This window comes from Peromyscus leucopus, chromosome 3 (assembly GCF_004664715.2).
Source record: "Peromyscus leucopus breed LL Stock chromosome 3, UCI_PerLeu_2.1, whole genome shotgun sequence".
In the NCBI taxonomy this organism is placed as follows: Eukaryota; Metazoa; Chordata; class Mammalia; order Rodentia; family Cricetidae; genus Peromyscus; species Peromyscus leucopus.
This window is the reverse complement of record NC_051065.1, coordinates 108,841,996-108,862,657: the sequence shown is the minus strand read 5'-3', so window position 1 is coordinate 108,862,657 and position 20,662 is coordinate 108,841,996. Positions and strand designations below refer to the sequence as shown.

The 20,662-nt window shown below is 43.5% G+C and overlaps 1 protein-coding gene across 1 annotated transcript in view; it reads left to right on the top strand.

Moving 5' to 3' along the window:
• Window positions 1-20,662, top strand: part of Adamts9 (ADAM metallopeptidase with thrombospondin type 1 motif 9) — a 162,898-nt gene that overhangs the window by 52,633 nt on the left and 89,603 nt on the right. The window contains exons 16-23 of the mRNA XM_028855107.2: window positions 855-972; window positions 1,218-1,313; window positions 7,834-8,000; window positions 8,087-8,216; window positions 8,848-8,974; window positions 14,773-14,983; window positions 15,450-15,614; window positions 17,800-17,964. Coding sequence (XP_028710940.1) covers window positions 855-972; window positions 1,218-1,313; window positions 7,834-8,000; window positions 8,087-8,216; window positions 8,848-8,974; window positions 14,773-14,983; window positions 15,450-15,614; window positions 17,800-17,964 — 1,179 coding nt within the window. The remainder of the gene's footprint in view (window positions 1-854; window positions 973-1,217; window positions 1,314-7,833; window positions 8,001-8,086; window positions 8,217-8,847; window positions 8,975-14,772; window positions 14,984-15,449; window positions 15,615-17,799; window positions 17,965-20,662) is intronic.

Sequence of the window (20,662 nt, the reverse complement as noted above, 5' to 3'; positions counted from 1 at the left end):
GACCTTAGGCATGGATATGGTTCCCGTACATATGCAGGAAAAACATTTACATGCATGAAAGTAAATAACTATTTAAAAAGAGGGAGTACCTCGGAGGTTTACCTGCCTCTCAGCTTGCACTGGCCTGATGGTATGGACTCTCTTGTCATTCCACTCAGTCTCAGTGCATTGAGCTTCTCAAAGAGACCAGTGCACTAAAGAGCAGAAGAGTGGGCCTCTCTTCTCCTGCAGGCTTGGCAGTTGCCAGGGTCCTCCCTGAATTGGCCAGGGCCCTCCCTCTTCATTGCTTTGCTAAGTAAACAAGTTATGGGGGGGGGGTGTTGCACAACAAAACAACCTCCCAATTTCTCCTGATAAATTGGAACATTTCAGCACTGGACTTGTGGTTCTAAACATCAGCAGTAGCCCGGAGTGACAAGCAGCTCGTCCCTTAGGATGTGCGGGAGCTCTCTGGTGTGGCCTCAGCATCACATTCTCCTTTAGTTTCCATGGCTAGGCGGTTTTTCTCATTGACTCTGTTTGTTCATGGACCGTTACATCTCAAATGTTAATCTGCGCATGAAGCACCTGGGCAATTGGTTAAAATGCCAGTTGTGATTTGGTAGGGATGGGTGTCTCCAGAGCTTCAATATGCCAAACGGCATCAAGGATGCTCGGTTCCTGTGGGTCCAATGACCGCATCTGAAATAGCAAACTGTGGACAACTGGCGTCCTCAACCTTTGCAAGTTTTAAAGGGCACGGCTTCCTTGTCGTTTTTTTTTTTGGATTCACATCACTGAAAAGAATGCATGACTTGCCATTTTATTATCTTCTTAATACTTACCACTTATTTCAATTGTTTTCTTTTAAAAAGCAAGCTGGATGTGATCATATTTTAAACTCAAAAGCCCGGAGAGATAAATGTGGGATTTGTGGTGGTGATAATTCTTCATGCAAAACAGTGGCAGGAACATTTAACACAGTCCATTATGGTAAGAATCTGCTCCTAAGAACCAGGGAGGGGAGAAAAGGTTTAAAAATAAATTGTTAACTTCATTGGAATACAGGAAGTATTAATGTGAAGGGTAAAAATCAGCCTTGCTATAGTATATTATTAACCTGGCTATAAGACATCTAGTGGTGGTAATTGTCTTTCTTTGTTGTTTGCCTTTTAGTCTGTCCTTAGAGAATGTGAAATGTTCAGCAGAATACTGATTTTCTGCTAACTTCTCGGCAGGTTACAATACTGTTGTCCGAATTCCAGCTGGAGCTACCAGCCTTGATGTGCGGCAGCACAGCTTCTCAGGGAAGTCCGAGGATGACAACTACTTAGGTAAGAGCCTGACATTTCCATGATGTCCGAATTCTGAGTCTCTTCCTGGAGCAGCGGGTACTCACTCCTTCCTTTCTCTGGTGCACATGACAAGCAAGCTTCCTTCTATCAAAGAAGATGATCTTGAAATTCATTGTCTTATTTCTTCTCCTGAATAGCCCCTCAGAATATTGACTCAAGGGCTATATCATTACCGTGTTCAACAGCAAGGGATTTGCTCCTTATCTTACACTCTCTGAGTTTAGCATCGAGTCGTGGGTCTCAGGGAGCACTTTAAAAACGTCTGTCTGGGTAACTGACTTGCAAATGTTTTCTTAGAGGCATTATTTGACTTAATTTTTATGTTATCAGCTCTAACCAGGAGCAGACTCCTCATAGGCCTATTCAAGATTTTATTATGCCTAATATGTATCTTCCTTCCAAAAGAGTCTATAATGGCCTGCATTTTTTTAATTCATTGTTACAAAAATCAGCCTACTCTGCTATAGTGCAGGCTCTTCAATTTTTCCCTCTAAAATGAACTCCTATTTATTCTTTATATCTAACCACACAATTATTTTATATCTTTGCTTATACTTAACCACATAAGTAGTTCATATATATTTCTCATTTTTAAACCACATCACACCAAAGACCTCTATTGATTTTTAGCGGCCTCCCAAACCAGACCAACTTCAACTTATTGTTCTTCAAATCACCTTAAGTGATTATGAAATTTGCCCACTTCTCTGTGAAGGAAGGATGTAAGCAAGAGAGGAATGCCTGAAAGGGAACTGGCAGGTCACCTTGTACAACTAGGCTGCTCCTGCCTCGAAGTTTGGCCATAGCTGGTACTTGGCTCCAGAAGAAATCAAGGCCATCTTGCTGAGTAGTCATTGTTTAAAAACAGAAATTGATTTACTGTTTCATTCTAATGTGCTGGCAGGAATTCTATTTACCCATCATAATGCAGCCTATAGAGGTCTAATCCAAGCATTTGGACATGCTGTGCTGGTTAATGAATATCTGTTGAATCAAATGAGAAGCTACATGTGTATTTTGAAAGGTCTGCATGAAGTCATGCATTCATCGCCAGGCACGCTAGTCATGCTAACTTACATTTGACTCTGCTGAAGCATTTTCTGCCATGTCACCATGTCCCCCTGCAGTCGCTTGTTTATTGTGTGCCAGCCTTACTTGCAACACAATAAACCAAACAGACCAGAATTACAAATCCCTGTCTTCTTGAAGCCTTCTTTTCATGGGCAAGAAAGACAATAAACAGTTACTTAATCAACATCGTCTGTTCTGGAAGAAGATGCTGGATGGTATTAGAAATCCATGCAGCACAGAGAGTGGATTCCAAGGGTAAGGTGGAGGGGAAACCTTTATAGAGACAGACCATTAAAGAAAATCATTCTAGGAAGAGGGAGTCTTTGTAAAGTGTGTGTGTGTGTGTGTGTGTGTGTGTGTGGAGGTGGGGGTAGGGTATATGTGTGTGGCCACACACAGAAGATCATACCACCCACCCTGCTCTATCACTTTTATTGCTCTTATTAGGGCTCTCACTGAATTCATGCCTAGGCTGAGGGCCAGCAAGGAACCTTAGTGATCCTCCTGTGTCTGCTTACCATGTCGCCCTGGGCTTAGAAGCCTGTATAGCCACCCTCATCTTCTTACTTGGGTGCTGGGGTTTTGTATTCAGGTCCTTAATGCTTGGGCAGCCTGTGCTCTGACTCATTAAACCACTTCCCAGCCCCTCTTTGCAAAGTCTTTGAAGTAAGACTGTGGGAAGAACAGAAGGAGGTCCCTGTGCCTGTTGCTGAATGCAAATTGAGACTTTAGGGCTAAATGGTATTAGGATGAGATCATGTTGAACCATGTGACTATCTGAAGAACTTTGTTGTAAGTCCTGAGAGGCACAGGAAGCTGTTGGTTTTGAGCTGATGATGATGTACATTTTCAAAAGAACACTTGGGCTATTATGTTGAACATCATTGGTAGGACAGCAATACTGGTTAGGAAGTTATATCAAGAATTCAAGAGAAGTTTAGTGTAGTGGTACCAACTCTTAACCTAGCACAGAGGAGACTAAAGAAGGATGATGATGGATTTGAGATTACTCTGGACCACATAGCGAAACTTTGTCTCAAAAATTAAAAAGGAAAAATAAAGAATAAAGAGAAAGATTCTCTAATGAGGAATGCTGATGGCTTGGCCTCAGTGAGGAGCATGATGGCAATGGTGAGTGGTAAGGGTCAGTCTCTCTTTTGAATTCGGAGCCATCTTGATTTGTTGATAGATTGAGTGTGCCATAGGAGGGAAAAAGAAGGACAAGGGACTGTTAGCCTTGGATTCGGCCCCTTGCATCCCATGAACAGAACGTGATAGCAGGTACATGCAATCCCAGGACCCAGGAGGTACAGTCAGGAGGATCAGAAGTTCAAGATCACTTCAAGTACATAGTGAGTTTAAGGCTAGCCTGAGCTACATGAGACCCACAGAAGGAAGGAAGGAAGGAAGGAAGGAAGGAAGGAAGGAAGGAAGGGAGGGAGGGAGGGAGGAAGGAATGAAGGAAGGAAGAGATGAAGGGAGAGAAAGGGAGAGGAGAAGAGGGAGTAGGCAATGATGAAAGCTGTCTTTAGAGTCAAAGGGAGTCAAAAATTCTTAGGTTTGGACCTAAGCAATGGGAAGGAGGCAGTTGCCACCGTGGAGATAAGACTCGTTACTTATTCATCCACACAATCCCAGTAGTTGAAGGTCAGGACTGTTGCCTGCCTGTTTAGCTCCCTGCTACAATGTGCACATGAGAAGCCTGAGTAAACATTTGCTGGATTGCTGAACAGCCATTGCTAGTTCTTCATGGAAAACAGAATTCTCTTGAAGATAAAGGCTCATCTTCTTCCGAAGACTATGAAGCCTAACTTGTAACTAATTATAAACAGCTGCATCTGCTTTTTAACACCAAGTATTAAATTGAGTGGTAGCTTTACAAGAAAATGAACAGGACTGAGTTGTAGCTCAATTATGAGCCATGTGTTTACAATTAAACCTCCACTGGACCCTAGGTTCACCAACACACACACACACACACACACACACACACACACACAACACACACACACACACCACACACACACACACACACAACACACATACACACACACACACACACACACACACACGGATTAAAATAAGATAATTAACAGGCTTCTGGAAACCAACTTTTGGGGAATCCCACATTTCTCATTTTACGACTGCTCGAAGTATGTCAGGCATTTTTCTCTATATACTTGGTGAGAAATCTGAGCATGCAGTAGTTTGTAGGCTCTGAGTTCATCCTAATTAAGTTAAGCATCATGGCATGAAGTGTCACTTATAAATTAATTTCTTGGGAGCCGAAGGCCATGTTGAATCATTCTGTTCTTCCATTCCAAAGGAAAAGCAAAAGTTGGTTCTCTTCTATTTTCCCTGGGGAAATAGCCTCTATCCAGGTAGTGGCCTTGGTTCTGTTCAGCTTAATCAGCACATGTCAGGTGTCTGAACTCATGCAGAGTCTCCTGACAATCTTCTCTTCTTTACTGGACTTTTCTTAATCCCCTTGTGAAAGAATGAAAACAAAATTAAAGAAGATTCATCCAGGGATGGGCAGTCTGGGGAAGTCACTGCTTGCCCTACAACAGCCTATCTGAAAGCTAATGAGCAGTGTGCAAGCATTGATTGCAAATCACAGCCCATCGGGTGTGAAAACAGACCTCAGAGCCCAAACCTCACAATGGTTCTTTACAAGGTTAGGGAGGATCTGATGTCACCCAATGTGGGTATGTGAGTATTTATACTCTTGGCTTGAAGCAAGGTGCTATTAGCAGAGTGCTTTAGATGCTTTACAGCCCACCACCCTGCATTTCGCTGAGTCCAGTCATTGCTCTTCTGTTGTTAAACAACCTTCGTCCTTATCCCTGATAACCGTGTAAAGATTGGTCAAGTCGCACACTCTTCCTGTGTGTTTTGGAGAGGAAGACTTTTCCAGTGGAACTTCTGTAGCAACCTCATTCTGATGGGTGTGACAGGAGGGACAGAAACCCAGGAAATTAGCTTCCCTAATCTCATTAGCAGGAAGTGGGGCAAGCATCTCTAGGTTTGGGGAAACAATTTGTTTCCTGAGGTACTGAAGCAGAAAGTCTGCCAGTCAAAGGTCACCTTCCCCGGGGATCCCTCTTGTCGGGTTAAAACCATGTTGTACTGTCTCTGCCACGTTCCTACTTCTTCAGGAGAAAGTGTAACCATGTCTGTGAGACTTCCTTGCCTCTGGGATGCTTAGCCCTGAATTAACACTGGTGGAGAGAAATCACACATCCTTGCAGTATAAGAGAAAGCCCGAGTTTTGTTTGATTGACATCTTTACAGAACTCTATGGGCAAACCATTTGTAAGGACAAATCATGAGAAGGGTTTTACAGCATTTGAGCTCTTGTCTCACTGTCCTCACAACTGGGACAAGAAACATTCAGTGAAGAGGGACTTTGTCCCAGTTCTGCAGAGGCGTGAGAGACAACCTGAAGCCATGGGAAGAGACTGGGGATTCACACAGAAGAGACCATGTCCTTCTCAAACAAAACCAGATTGCCGCTCAATTTATAAGTCTGGCATGTGGCATTTCATTCCCCCTTTTGGGCTAGCTAGTGTGTGACTTAACTTGAAAGAACTAGGTGGTGGTGTTGACAGCCCATCATGCTATCACGTGTAAGTGACCTGCTTTAGAAACAGCCTGAGGTGCCAAGGGAAAAATCTCGTTTATTCTTTTACCCATTGAAACTACTGCATCTAATGTGGCTGACAGGTCCTCTACTGCAGGAGCTGAGGGTGAGGTTCACACCGGCCAGAGAATGACCATCTGTGTAAGAAGTGTTCTATTCTCCTTTCCAGGGGTGGGGGTAGGGAGTGGCTTCAATCACTCCTTCATTCTTTTAACACCAGCTTTCACTACTAAGGGTTGGGATCTTGAGGTTTATAGAGGTGAGCTGTGAAATGGTTTTAACTGTACTGAAAGGTTCATGCAGTTTAACAGTCAGGCCAAGCTGTTAAAGAGCTGTAGCCTACACAGACCTTGGTTCTATCTGTAAACGAGAAAATGAATGAATGAGGGAATTTGTCTACTGGACAAATGTTTGCTGACTCTCTTCTTAGACAATGTTAGTGTCTCACAAGTTGTGGAGGCAGAGTGCCATGATTAGAAGCTGTCTGGCCTTGGTCAATTAATTTAGTGATTTGTAATTCATACTTTTCTCATTCGTACATTCACATGTACAGATGTGTAACGTGTGTAACAGACCGGCCTCACTGAAGTGTGATAAGTAGTACAGTGCAAACTCCAAGTTGAGTAGTGGAGCAGCTGGACTGTGGAAATGGGACCCAGGTCTACAAGGCAGGCTTAAAATGAGACCAAAGTTGTGTGATCCATGCTAAAGAGAAATGGTGTCACTGAAATTTTAAAATCATATGTTTTTTTTTTAACATTTTATTTATTTAATTGAAGTGGCATGCATGTGCCTCTGTGTGTGTATGCAGACCAGAGGATAACTTAAGGGAGAAGGTTCTCTCCACTCATGTGGGTCGGATCCTGGGGATTGAACCTAGTTCATCAATCTTGGCAGCAAGTGTCTTTACCTACTGAGTCATTATGCTACCCCTCACTGAGATGTTTGCCTTTAAAAATTAATCTAAAAATATGAAAATACATTTCTCCTATCTTATATCTAACCAAATTATGTTTTAATTCCAATCATGCTACCACTGTTGCAATGGAAAGTAAAGGGATCAATCTTCTGGTATTTTCACATAAGCTGTCCAGCTGAATCATGTGGCAGAAAAGTGATATGTTCTTAGGATTCCGTTCAATGGCAAACTCTGAAATGCAGCCATTTTAGAGGGAATTTCTGGTTATGCCAGGCATGTTGGCTCCTACTTTGAATCCTAGTACTCAGGAGGTAGAGGCTGGAGCAAGGCTGCAAGTTTGAAGCCAGAGTGATAAACAGAGTGAATTTAGCCCAACTCGGGCTACAAAGGGAGACTTCATTTCAAACAAATTCAGGAACTTCTCATTTTCCCAGTAGCTTCTCCCTACCCTCTAAAAAGTAAGATATTCCTTCTGGGACTGCTGTCTCCTACTCCTGGTAGCATATGTGCATGTCAGATCTTAAGATTTCAGCCTTCGTCTCTAATCCTTCAACTATCGATATTGTGTGAGTAACTTCAGACTGAAGAGGACATTTATATTATATCTCTCTTAGTTTACCTAGACACTATAATGGATGGGTGTTTTTATGTCCCTTTAGAGATAAAGAAATTGAGACCATGAAGGATTGATCATCCACGGTCACGTAGCTAGCACACGGCCAGCCAAGACTGTGAACTCATGGTCTGGCTGAAAAGCCCCCCAGTCTTCTGCTGGTCCCTGCCAAATCGAACATTTTTTTGTTTTTGTTTTGCTGCACAGCTGGCCAATGGCAGCACCTCACCTAAGTCTCTTTTCTCATCTACAGCTTTATCAAACAGTAAAGGTGAGTTCCTGCTAAACGGAGACTTTGTTGTCTCAATGTCCAAAAGGGAGGTCCGTGTGGGGAATGCTATGATCGAGTACAGCGGATCTGATCATGCTGTGGAAAGACTTAATGCCACAGACCGGATCGAGGAAGAGCTTCTCCTTCAGGTAAAAACTTGGCTGGTGGTCGGCGGCTCTCTCCCCTTGGCACGGCAGGCCCGCAGACTTCTCTCCAACTTCTCCACGTGTTACAGGTGTTGTCAGTGGGGAAGTTGTACAACCCCGATGTGCGGTACTCCTTCAATATTCCAATTGAGGACAAACCTCAACAATTCTACTGGAACAGTCATGGGCCGTGGCAAGCCTGTAGCAAGCCCTGCCAAGGTATCTATCTGCTCAAGAGTTTCCACTTTTGTGGGTTTGAGGATGTGGTGGGGTGTGGGTGTGTGGGGGGGGTGTTTTATTTACTTACTGATTAAAAAAACAACTATGTACATATAACCTACAAACCTTTCTGCCTGCCTGCATCTTCTCACCTCATTTACTTGGACCTTTCTGGTTATTTTGGTTGTCAAATTGAACTAAGATTCAGGTCATGTCAGGTTCATGCTACATTTTCTCCTAAGAAGTTTGAAAATATATGTGAAACCATGCAGAATCAATACTGCCACATTAAGTTTCCATCATGTGGCTTTACTGGCCATAATTTATATTAGTTTTGTTTCCTTTTGTTAAATGAGGGTCAGCGAACTACAGCAACAGGATCAAATTCAGCCACTACCCTATTTTTATTAATAAAGTTTTATTAGAACATGGATATACCAATTTGTTAACATACTGCCTATGGGCAGCTGGGTTTTTTTCCTATCCTGGTAGAACTGAGAAGTGTGACAGAGATCATAAGGCCAACCAAACTGAAAATACTATCTAGCTTTTTATAGAAAACTCAGGCAAGTCCTTGATCTCATTCAGAAAAGGTTATTTCCTCAGCATAATGTTCCTACTCTTTGCTTAGGGGAGCGGAGACGAAAACTTGTTTGCACCAGGGAGTCTGATCAGCTCACTGTTTCTGATCAAAGATGTGACCGGCTGCCCCAGCCAGGACCTGTCACTGAAGCGTGCGGCACAGACTGCGACTTGAGGTGCGGCCTCTGTTTTTCTTGTATCTCTCTTCCTGAGTCCAGCAGGCTTGAGTGGAGTTCCTGTGTGGGATGAATTAGAGACAAGAGTTGCTGGCCTTTTTCTAGCCTTCCAGTGTTTTCCTCACACAAGCTCCAGCCCATACTGAAACCACTTAGCCGAGATCTATAACTGGGTTTCTTGTTCTCCTCAGGATTAAAACTAGTTAACAGGACATAGCTTGTCAGAAAACATTCTCACTTGATCCTCACAACTCATTGATTAGGTATTGGCCTTACCATTGACTCATATTCTATGTAAGAGTCCTTATGGTGCTCCCTTTCCATCCAGAGTGGACACCATGCACAGTTCTTATGTACACAAAAGTTTCAGTCCACGTACACCATACACATACACAACTCATAAACACGCACGCACGCACGCACGCACGCACGCACGCACGCAAGTTATAGTTGAGGAGTCCTTTGTGGGGATGGGGGGAATGCAAGTAACAGTTAAGCTGAATAGACACTGGATTCTTGCACGTCTTCCTTGGGATGCAAGGTTAGCAAGCTGGGAAGACCAAGTCTAGCCATCACTACGTCTCCTACCATTCTGCAAGCGTCATGGCAGAAAAGGCTCTTTCTAAGGTCTGGCTTTTCTTTTGGTCGTCAGGTTTGTTGATGTTGTTGCTTTCAAAGCACTGGAGATTGAACCTAGAGAATTGTGCATGTTAGGCAAGTGTTCAGCCACTGAGCCAACCCCCGCCTTCTCCTTACATTTTAAGATAGGGTCTCCCGAAGCTAAGAACTACTTTTAACAGCTATATATAGTATCTCCACGTTAACAGAATGGTTTTCATTATCCTTTAATGCAATTAATAGTCTATTCATTTTTCAGTTACTATTACTTAGTCATTGTGCCATAGCTATGAAGAGGTACCATGACCAAGGCAACTCTTTTTTTCTTTCTTTCTTTTGTTTTATTATTATTTTTTCCTTTTTTTTAAATTTATTCATCCATTTTATATCCCAACTACAGTTTTCCCTCCCTCCTATTCTCCCATTCCCTTCCCTTCAAGACAACTCTTATTAAAGAAAGCATTTAATTGGGAGCTTGTTTACAGTTTCAGAGGCTTAGTCCACTATTGTAGCAGGGAGCATGGTAGCAGGCAGGCATAGTGCTGGAGAAGTAGCTAAGAGCTGCATCCTGATCCTTAGGAAAGGAAGCTGGAATGAGGTTTTGAACCCCCAGTGACACACTTCCTCCAACAAGGCCACACTTTCTAATTCTTCTCAAATAGTGCTGTTCCCTGATGACATTCAAATAGATAAGCCCTTGGGGGGCATTCTTATTCAAACCACTACAACTATAGCATAGATTTTTATCATTCTTTTATGTATAAAAATATTAAATCTGAGCGCTGTTATGCCAATTGCTCCAGATCACACTGGTTAGCATAGCAACAGAGGATTAAATGTGGTCCATCCAACAGAAGGGCCTGTATGCTCCAACTCTAGAAGAAAGCTTTTTCCATTCTTACTTTCTTGATTCTGTAGAATGATCCTCATGTGTCCCATTCTGTGATCACACACATGAAGCATTCATCTTTACCAGTGTCTGTCCTGTTCCATCCATTCTTCTGCACTGGGACTCCATGCATGTGTTTTTTCTCTCTGCTGTCTGACTCAGATTGGAGCTTGTCACATCCTGAATGATACCTGCAGATACTGTAGGGCTGCTGCCTAGAACACTAAGCCTCCTACTTTTATGATGGCAAAGAAAACAAGTCTGTACAAAGCATTTCGAGAAATAGAATGTGACGGTAAAAACAAACAAATGATATTTTAATAATCCTATTCCAAGTTTACCCAGCAAGTGTAAGTGTCCTTTTCAAAGTGGAGTTAATGTTTGCACTATTACTCCAAGAGCTAAGTACTTTTCTCTTTGAACAGCCTCAATATGAGCCACAACTGGGGGGGGGGTGCAATGGTGCTGGTGTCTCCTGCAGGGGAAGCTGTAAACATGTTCACACAGATTTTTAAAGCCCACGTAGGACAAGGTAGGCTCAACTCGGAAGTGTGCTACGTCAGGTTGCACAGAATATCGCAAGGGGGCTGCCTCCTCATTGGCCAATATTTAAGTTAGCTAAAGCTCAGCACCAGGGCTTATGTCTGTGATCCCAGCATTAGGGAAGCAAAAGCAGGAAGATGGAGAATTTGAGGCCAGCATCAGCTACACAGTGAGACCCTGTCTCACAAAACCAAAGGCCCAGGATGCAGCATGGACAAGGCCCTGGGTCTGATCTTCAGCACTGCATAAAATTAAGGGTAGGAGGCAAAAATAGAAGTTGCTTGGAGAATAAAACACCAAGGATAGCAATAGTCATAATAATCATAGCTATTTTATTGAGTATCTTCCACAGGTGTTACATGTCCACCTTGTCCTACTTAATCTCCGTAGGAGGTGGATTTTGTTTCCTCCATCTTACAGGAAGCTTCAGCTTGATGAGATGATGTGGTTGACGCAGGCTTTCTCCGGTAATAAGTGTGAAAGCTTCCATGGCTACTCAATGTCTGCTGATTAAATAGCACATCCTCTGATTTTCATTTATATTCTTTCCATAATACCAGATAAAGCTTCTGCCTGATTTTTTTTTATCTGATCAATAACTAGGTCAGTGTGTTATTCTAAATCTCCCATTCAGAGTCTACTTTTAAAAACATTTTTTTTTTAAACTCTACAGAGGTTAAGTGAGGACAGACAGCAGCTGGAAGCACAGGGCTGGATGACAAAAGCCGTTCTGATTGGAGATAAGAAGGCAAAGGGATTTATCCCTTCGGATCAGAGTGGGGAGGAAGTCAAGAGTGAATGGCAGAAAGAATTCAGGATTAGCTTGAGAGCCGCACAACTAAGCAAGCATATGCTCCTGCCTGAAAGTCAGTAAAAGACGGGGGCTTTCAGTCGGTGGCCGCTACTGATTGTTGGAAAAACGAAAGGTGCCTTCTAAAACATAGAGAGAGGCAAACCAAACCTAAGGAACACTCACTGTCCCCTTTGCCCATCCGACAATCCGTCTAATCAAAACTTAGGCCAAGCTGTGGCCAGCTAGCGGTGTGCGCACCTGAGAGTGGAGAGGGAACGGTTACTGGTTGGTCATGCTCCACAAGAGCTTCTCCCCAAGCACGTTTGTGGATCGCTAGTCTGCTGAAGCAGCCCTTAGCCAGCCTCTGGGTTTGAGAAGCTCTCCAAAACTTGGTCTGCTCGTGTGGAGGTTCATGATCCTGATCAACATGGTGAAGTTCCAAAGATCTACAGTGTAGAAACCCAATTCATCTGGTAGCTCTCAAAACCATTCAGTCTCCAGCCCCTCATCTCTGCTCCTACGGACACACCTTATTTTTCTTGATTTTCACTTATTAACATGTTGGAACACGGGTTTTGTTTTGCTTTTTCAGCGTTGGTGGCTGAGCACGGCACTTTCCACTTACTAGCCAGGGCTTTACCATTGACATATAACCTCAGTCCTCAGACTGTGGAGGCAGAAGCTCTCTATGTAGCTCAAGCTGGCTTTAAGTCCACAGTTCTCCAGCTCCCACCTCCTGAGTAATGAGATACGTGTATGCACCACCATGCCTGACTAGAACATACTTTACTGAAATATAATAGTTAAATATGATACTAGCATTTTTATTTCCCATAAAATGAACTCTGAGTACATTGTGCTGAAGAACAGATCCCTGTCCAGAAAGAACATAAAGCAAATTAGATATCATTTAGAGAGGTTTTTTTTTAAGATAGTGCCATGAGCTTCTCACAGATAATTCGGGGATCTCCGCTTGGCCCCTGGGGATTATGGGATATCAGGGAAGTGACTTTAGCAGCCTGAACTGCACGGGCACCTTCTTGTCAGGATGGTGAGTAGCCTTCCCCCAGGGAAGCGGTGATGGAGGCCATGAGAAGGTAGCCAAAAATCAAAGTGCAGATGAAAGTTCCAGATGCTTCTGTGTTGAATTGAGTTCGCGTGTTTTCTGCCTCACTTCCTGCAGGAAGTGACAGTTGGCCCAACTGGCCCGTGACAGGATGAGATAAAGGGTGAGTTTATAAGCCCTCGTTTACCGTGTTAGAACACAATCTCCCTGACGCTGCTCCAGTGTCATGGAAAATCACAGCCTACTTTGTTTGCCAGGGGTCAACTCTGACCTACTTTGGGACATTACCAAGAAATTCCTTGATGAGCGTGTTGGCTCGTACCCCTCTTTACCCCCAGCTCCTCCCCAGACAGGTGTGCACATGGGAACTGTTAAGAAGTTGAAAAGCGGCACACCACCCAAGTGCTGAGACGTAGGGAATTGACGGTGGAGTAAGATCTCCTGGAGATTCAAGGGAAATTACCTTTTTCTAGATTTCCAAATGCATTTCAAAATCGCTGACTCAGAAAATTCAAGTTAAACGTTTTTTGAAATTTGTTTTACATTCAAGCACTGAGAACTCTGTTCCTGTTGCATTATAAAAATAACAGTATGGATTAGCCTACATTGTGCACCTGTGTTGCTTTGTTATGAATATCGGGGACACAAAGGTGGCAAATTCTTATGGGCTTAAAAGTTTAAAATGAGGGACCCCAGTTCTGTCTCCAGAGCCCACATTTAAAATGTGGAGTGCAATGGTGTGGCCTTGTAACCTCTAAGCTGGGGAGATAGTGGAGCCCTGGGTTTCTTGGCCAACCAGTCTAGCAAAATCTAAGAGTCCCAGCTCTCAGTGAGAGAGGTTAGGGGGTAAAGGCACGTGCCCCAAGCTTCATGACCTGTTTGATCCCTGGAACCCACATGATGGAAAGTGAGAACTGACTCTCATAAGTTGTACTCTGATGGCCAGACCTGGTACACACACACACACACACACACACACACACACACACACACACTAAATAAATAAATAAATAAATAAATAAATAAATAAATAAATAAATGTGATTAAACAAGGTAGAGGGCACCTGAGAAACAACCTGAAGTGGCCTACACATGTACCCATACACATGTATACAACACACACACACACACACACATACACGACACACACATATTCACACATACAAACATACACACACTCACACACACAATGCCTACTGTCTTCAAGAAATTTCTAGTCATGTGTATGGTGTATGCACACATGTGCAAGGGTGTGTGCCTGCTTCACAGAAGCCAGAGGAGGAGGTCATGTGTCCTAGTCCATCACTCTCTGCCTCATTCTTTTGCTTGATCCTGAAACTGGGCTGGTGGTCAAACCCAAGAAGCTTAGTCTTTATTCCAAGATAATAATAATAATGTACACCATGTATAGTGCACTTGAAATGTTCAATGATAGTCTGTTTTATTCATTCCTGCATTATTATCAGAAGAGTGACCGAGTACTTGCAAGCACAGACACACGCAAAGGAGAATCCTGCAGCTGAGTTTTCTAAGAGCGAGCCTAAGGAGCCAAGTGAAATGCTTGCCTGGACTTCTTAAATATAAAAATTGCTTCTTTTTGCTTTGCTGAGTCCCATTTTTTCTTTCTTTCTGCTGCTTGAATTTCAGATGGACTGTACCTGGCATATGCTTCACAGAGACAGCATTTCTGGCTGTGGTTCTGTGACTTCCATGTACATTGGCAGCCATGAAAAATACATGGATACATTGGCTTGAAATTAGATTTTTAACTGGCATTGGCTTTGAGCTCTCATCATATTTGAATTAAGAAAGAAAGAACTTTCCCACTAGTTGGATGTGACACATGTATTTAACACAAATGTTGGTTTTCTACCATTATTTCTGTTTAGGTGGCATGTTGCCAGCAAAAGTGAATGCAGTGCCCAGTGTGGTTTGGGTTACCGCACTTTAGACATCCACTGTGCCAAATACAGCAGGCTGGATGGGAAGTCTGAGAAGGTTGATGACAGTTTTTGTAGTAGTCAACCCAAACCAAGCAACCAGGAAAAATGCTCAGGAGAATGTAACACAGGTGGATGGCGCTATTCAGCTTGGACAGAAGTAAGTTCATTCTTGCTCTGAGAGAGTCTTGGATACTAAATCCAATGAGTTGATGGTGGCTCCCTCTGGAATTGTGTTAAGAAACCCATTTAAGCCATATGGAAGAAAGAACAGTGTTTGGTTTATAATCCCTGGCCAAGTCAAACTCTGTAAGAAAGAATCCCAAGGTTAAATTGCAACATCTAACTTGGATATAACATCCAGAAAAATATTAATGGTTAAGCTAATCAGCCAACCATTTTTATATCCCAATTTTAGTCTCAATTTGCCAGTGAGATTATGTTAACTTCAGTATAAACCTAATAATGAGCATTGTAAAAAAATCTCCCAAATAAAAACTGGAATTGGCTATGGTAGGGCATTTGTTTCTTGAGGGTTAAAAGAAACAGTAGAGCCATGATTTTAAGCATATTTTATAAGAAACTCAGAAACACCTATTGTATTTTTTTTTTTTTTATGCTCCTAGTGTTCTAAAAGCTGTGATGGTGGTACCCAGAGAAGAAGAGCTATTTGTGTCAACACCCGCAACGATGTCCTGGATGACAGCAAGTGCACGCATCAGGAGAAAGTTGTCGTACAGAGATGCAATGAGTTCTCTTGTCCTCATTGGAAATCAGGGGACTGGTCAGAGGTGAGAAGGGCAAGTGCTGGTCCCTAGGTCAACTCCAGTGATTCAGTTCTGGATCTCCCAGGGTCCGGTGAAGGTGTAGACTACTGAATCTTTCTTCCTTCTCCCTGAAGGAAGCAATGACTGATTCTCCATTTAAATGATGATTGAAATCCTTCAGTCCACCAGGACTTCAAAGTCACTGGGGGCTCGGCTGACTCTCACAGCCCAGTAGCTTCTGCTGCTGACTTGGAAGTAATGGTTCCTGCCCTCCTGCCTCTTTGAGCTGCAAGTTGTTGGTTGGAAATTAATTGTGAGGTCAAAATAGTTTAGACATGAGTCCAACAATAAGGGTTTCCATCTTCCTTGTCTTTGAAATAAGAGAATTAGCAGTGAATGGCCCACCTGACTTGCACATCCAGGCACACTGGAGCACTTGTGGGGAAGGGAAAAGGCCAGGCTGAGTGTTCCAGAATGATGCCTCCTCATCCCTTGCTTTATGAAGCCCAAGGCAGTCCTGTTGGTGTCTGTCTCTCAGTCTTTGGATGCAGTGTCCATCCTCACTATTAATGGAGCCCAGTATTGTCACAGCCCAGGGAGATTCTCAGCAAGAGGGGGCCTCGCTCCACCTCCTTCAGGGGATGCAAGTAGTTGAGGAGTCGGTGTCCCTTATTAACTGGCCAAGTCAGGAATGTGGTGAAGCATTCCTGATGTGCTACAGTCACAGCTCCTGTGTGCATGCCCTTCCCTCCCCCACGTGAGTTTACTTCAGATGCCAAGCCTGAAAAGAAAACCCTTCACGCTACTGGAATGGTGAAGTAGCGCTGTGCATCTTCACCTGTGCCTGGTTTGTGAACAAATGATCAACAAATCTAGTGCTTTCCCAGCAGGCGGTGGGTTAAGCACTAAACCCTTAATTTAAGAAAATATGACAGAAGATGGTGGTGTCACCATTTTACTTAGATAGCTAATACTAGTTAAAGTGTAATTATAAATGAAGTAATAACCAGACGTGGTGGTACAGGCCTGTAATCCTACCCTTGGGAGATCAGGAGTTCAATACCACCCTTGGCTGTGTGTAATGTAGTGAATTTAAGGCTCTGTTAGCCTGAGCTACATGAGACCCATTTCTAAAACAAAATAAAAAGGAAAGGAGAAGAAACTTCCGTAGCAAGCCTTGACTAAATGGGCATTTGAATCACACTGAGCATCCAGCCTGATTGTACCAGCATTCAGTTCACATCCAACACCCTTGGATAAAAAGACTGGAAAGGAAAGAAGAATAAAGGGTTGAAAATACTTTTGGTTATTTTACCTTTGTCTTTGATGCTCTATGAATTTTTTTTAATTTTTCCAAAATGACCACAAATAATAATGAAGATTTTATTTAACAACTTTTCTTTCTTCAGAATATCATACATGTAGACTGTATGTGCTAGACACTTCAGTTTCTTGGAGTCAGAATTATTGTTGTCCTCATTTTACAGATGTAAATATTGAGGCACAGAGACATTGTGACTTGGTGGTAGAGGTGTACAAGTTGATCAGGCTTTTAATTCTTCACACTGACCCTCCTGACTATTGTTTCTCAGAGCATGGCACTCTGCTCAGTTTCTGTGTTGGAAACTGGATGTAAGACCTTAACTATAAAGGGAGTATGAGAGAAGATGCAGGAGGGAAGGAGGAGAAGGAGACCAGAAACGCACTGGAGGAATGGGAGGTGGGAGCAGACACGGGTGAAGCGGAATGTGCATATATGAAAATGTCAGAATGAAGTCGAGCGGGAATCCAGAAAGAAGGGCTGGGGACGTAGCACAGTGGGTAGCGCACCTGCCTCACATGCACAAAGCCATGGGTGGGACCCCAGCCGCACAGGAACCAGAGTTAGTGGGCACACCAGCAAGGCCAGGAGTGGGCAGTAGAGGTGAGAAGAACAGAGTGGTCCGCCTCCCTCCGTCACAGAGTGAACTGGAGGCCAGCCTGGGCCCTGGGAGGCCCTGCCAGGGCAAAAAGAAAGAGGAAAAGGGGAGCCAAGAAAGAGAGAGTGACGAAGGAAAGTGAAGAAAGCTGGATGTGCTCGCTCTTGCTGCCCAGCAGTAGAGAGAGGCTGAGCGTGGGAAGGGGCCACCTGTTCTCAGTGGAGAACATCCCCCAAGGCCCCAGCACATTGATCAGAACCGACCCTGACTGCCTCTGCTTTTCATTCCAGTGCTTGGTCACCTGTGGAAAAGGACAGAAGCACCGCCAGGTCTGGTGTCAGTTTGGCGAAGATCGATTAAGTGATAGAATGTGTGACCCTGAGGTCAAGCCAGAGTCCATGCAGACTTGTCAGCAGCCAGAGTGTGCAGCCTGGCAGGCAGGTCCCTGGGGACAGGTATTTTGAATGATAAGATTCTTAACTGCATTCTTTCCCGCTTATCTGGAGAGGGGCATTCCATTGGTGGGGTTTCACCACCAGGCTGTGTAGCCTGGCGTGTACAGCACCTCTGTGGCTCTGGGTTTAGCATGTGGGACTCAGCGGCTTGCAGTCCTGCTGTGTGTCCAGGGTTCCCTTCCCTGCTGGAGCTGATTACTCAGGTTACAACCCCACGTGCAGGTTTTCACCCTGTTCTAAACTGCACACAAGTATTTAAACAAATTCACAACAGACGTGGCATCTGGCAGATGCAATTCTCCCTGGAGTGAGCCTCTGTGGGTATGTGATCCTGTCTGCCAGCTGATTTGGAGCAGAGGGTCTGCGCTGGGCTTGGGAAGGGATATTTTGGCTGCCAACATAAGGAATCCAAAACTCAACTCTCATAAATAAGTGAGATTCTTCAAATGTGGTTGGTTAGATCAAAGGGGTCCAGAATCATCATCATCGGGCTAAGAATCTTTTCCCAGTCTCCTAGAGTGTAATAAGTTCCACTGCCTTAGACTTCTACCATTTCAAAAGGAGAGAGTGCATGTCCCCTGGGCCCAGTTTGCTCTCGGAATCCAGTCTTTCCTAATATAGAAGCGAGAGAGTGCTGTGTACTATTTAAGCAGCACTCCAAGTTCCCCGTAGAAGTGGAACAGCTGTCTGCTGTCACTTATGCAATCTGTTGAAGAATGACTCCCTCCGCCCTGACCAGCCACAGCCACTCCTGTTCCTAGCCTCTGTCTCCATTTCCAAACTTGCATGCAATACACACGCAGCCAGCTTTACAACCGCGTCTTGGGCTTCCTCATTCTTACTGACAGTATTTTTAAAACGTCTCTTAATACATTGCTAACGTTCAGTGTATGTGTGGGTGTTAAAGAGAGTATGTGTGTGAGTGTGTGTGCCGTAGTGTACTTGTGGACATTAGAAGACAACTTACAGAGCTGGTTCCTCACCATGGGGGTCCTAAGAACCCAACTCAGGTCTTCCTCTTGAAGGCAAGCACCTTTACCCTCTTTTCTGCTAGAACCTTCTGCTTCAGGGGGCCCCCCAGTCCAGTGGCAAGTCATGTCTGAACAAAGGAGAAGAGCCCTTTTAGCCTCTCTAATAGTGCTTCCTAGTTGTCCAAATCTAGTTTCCAGACTAATGAAAAGATGTTAACACACTTTGAGATCAATGTCAAGACGTGACGTCACACCTACTACAACTGACAGACCAATCTACTCTTCTCCCATCTCCCTTACAAGAGAGATTTGCCCTTTCTTTTAACTCATCATGCAACGTAGGCAAACCACTTAGTTTTTAGACCTTATTAAAGGGCCATAAATATTCATACCAAAAATTTCCAAAATATGTGATAGCAAAGAGAAGAAAATCAAACACGCTGCTGACTGTGCCAAATTTGGCTTTGTTGCTGTTTATTTGTGGTTTCTTTTTTCTTTTCCCATTTTTAGACCGGGCAGTGGAATTATACTCTGCCTGTATTTTTGATTGACTAGAAACATGCAGGACATATACTTCACTGCTTTAAAGAGAACAAGTCAGTGATATTCAGTATATTCACACTCTATGACCTCAGTCTACTTTCAAACTATTTCCAGCACCCCAAAAGAAACCCCATATACATTCCCATCCCCCTCTTCCTTAGCCTCTGGCAACCATCCATTTGCATTCTGGGTCTGTGGATTTGCAACATGCTGGACTTTTCATAAGGGTGGCTGTATGTAACACACGGCCTCTGGCTGGCCTCATTCACATTGCCCAAAGCTTTCTGAGCCCGTCTGCACAGCAGTGTGTATCAGCACTCCTTCCTTTTAATTTCCGAATCATATTCCATTGTGTGAATGAGCGTCTAAGATGGATATTTGGGTTCTTTTCACATTTTGGCTATTATGAATTTCGCTGGCATAAATGAACAAGTATTCATTTTAGTACCTAATGCCACTTATTTGGAATCTATTGCCCAGGGATGTAATTACTGTCTCCTATAGTAATTCTATGTTTTGGTTTTTAACTTCCAAGTGGCTTTCCATGGAAGCTGTGCCATTTTCCACCCCTCCCAGCAATATACAATAGAAAAGCAATATACAGTTTCTCTGTCATTGTCAACAGTCACTATTTTCCATTTTTGAAATTGTAGCCCTCCTACTGAGTGTAAAGTGCTATCTCACCATGGTTTCTAGTTATCTTCCCCTAATAGAAAAAGATGTTGAGCCATTTGCCATGAGTTTGTTACCACTTAAATATCTTCTTTAGAGGAATATCTATCCCAACTGCTTGTCCATTTAAAAAGATTATAATTCAGCCCATTGGACCTGGGGCTGTAGCTCCATAGGTAGAGTGCTCACCTTGCATGAACAAAGTCCTGGATTCCATCCCTAGCATCGCATACACCGGGCATAGTGGCACATTCCTATCATTGCAGTAATCAGGAGATAGAGGTAGGAGGATCAGAAGTTCAGGGTCAACCCTGACGATCATAGACAGTGTAAGGCCAGCCTGAGCTACATGAAACTTTGTCCAAAAAAAGGGTGAGAGAGGTTTAAACAAACAAACCTCTAAACCACTTTAAAATGTACCTTTTCCCATTTTTCACATGCTCCACCCAGTATCGTTCCTTTTCCTAGTCTCATCCAATCGTTTAAAGGGCATAAAGTTGTGGATGATGTTA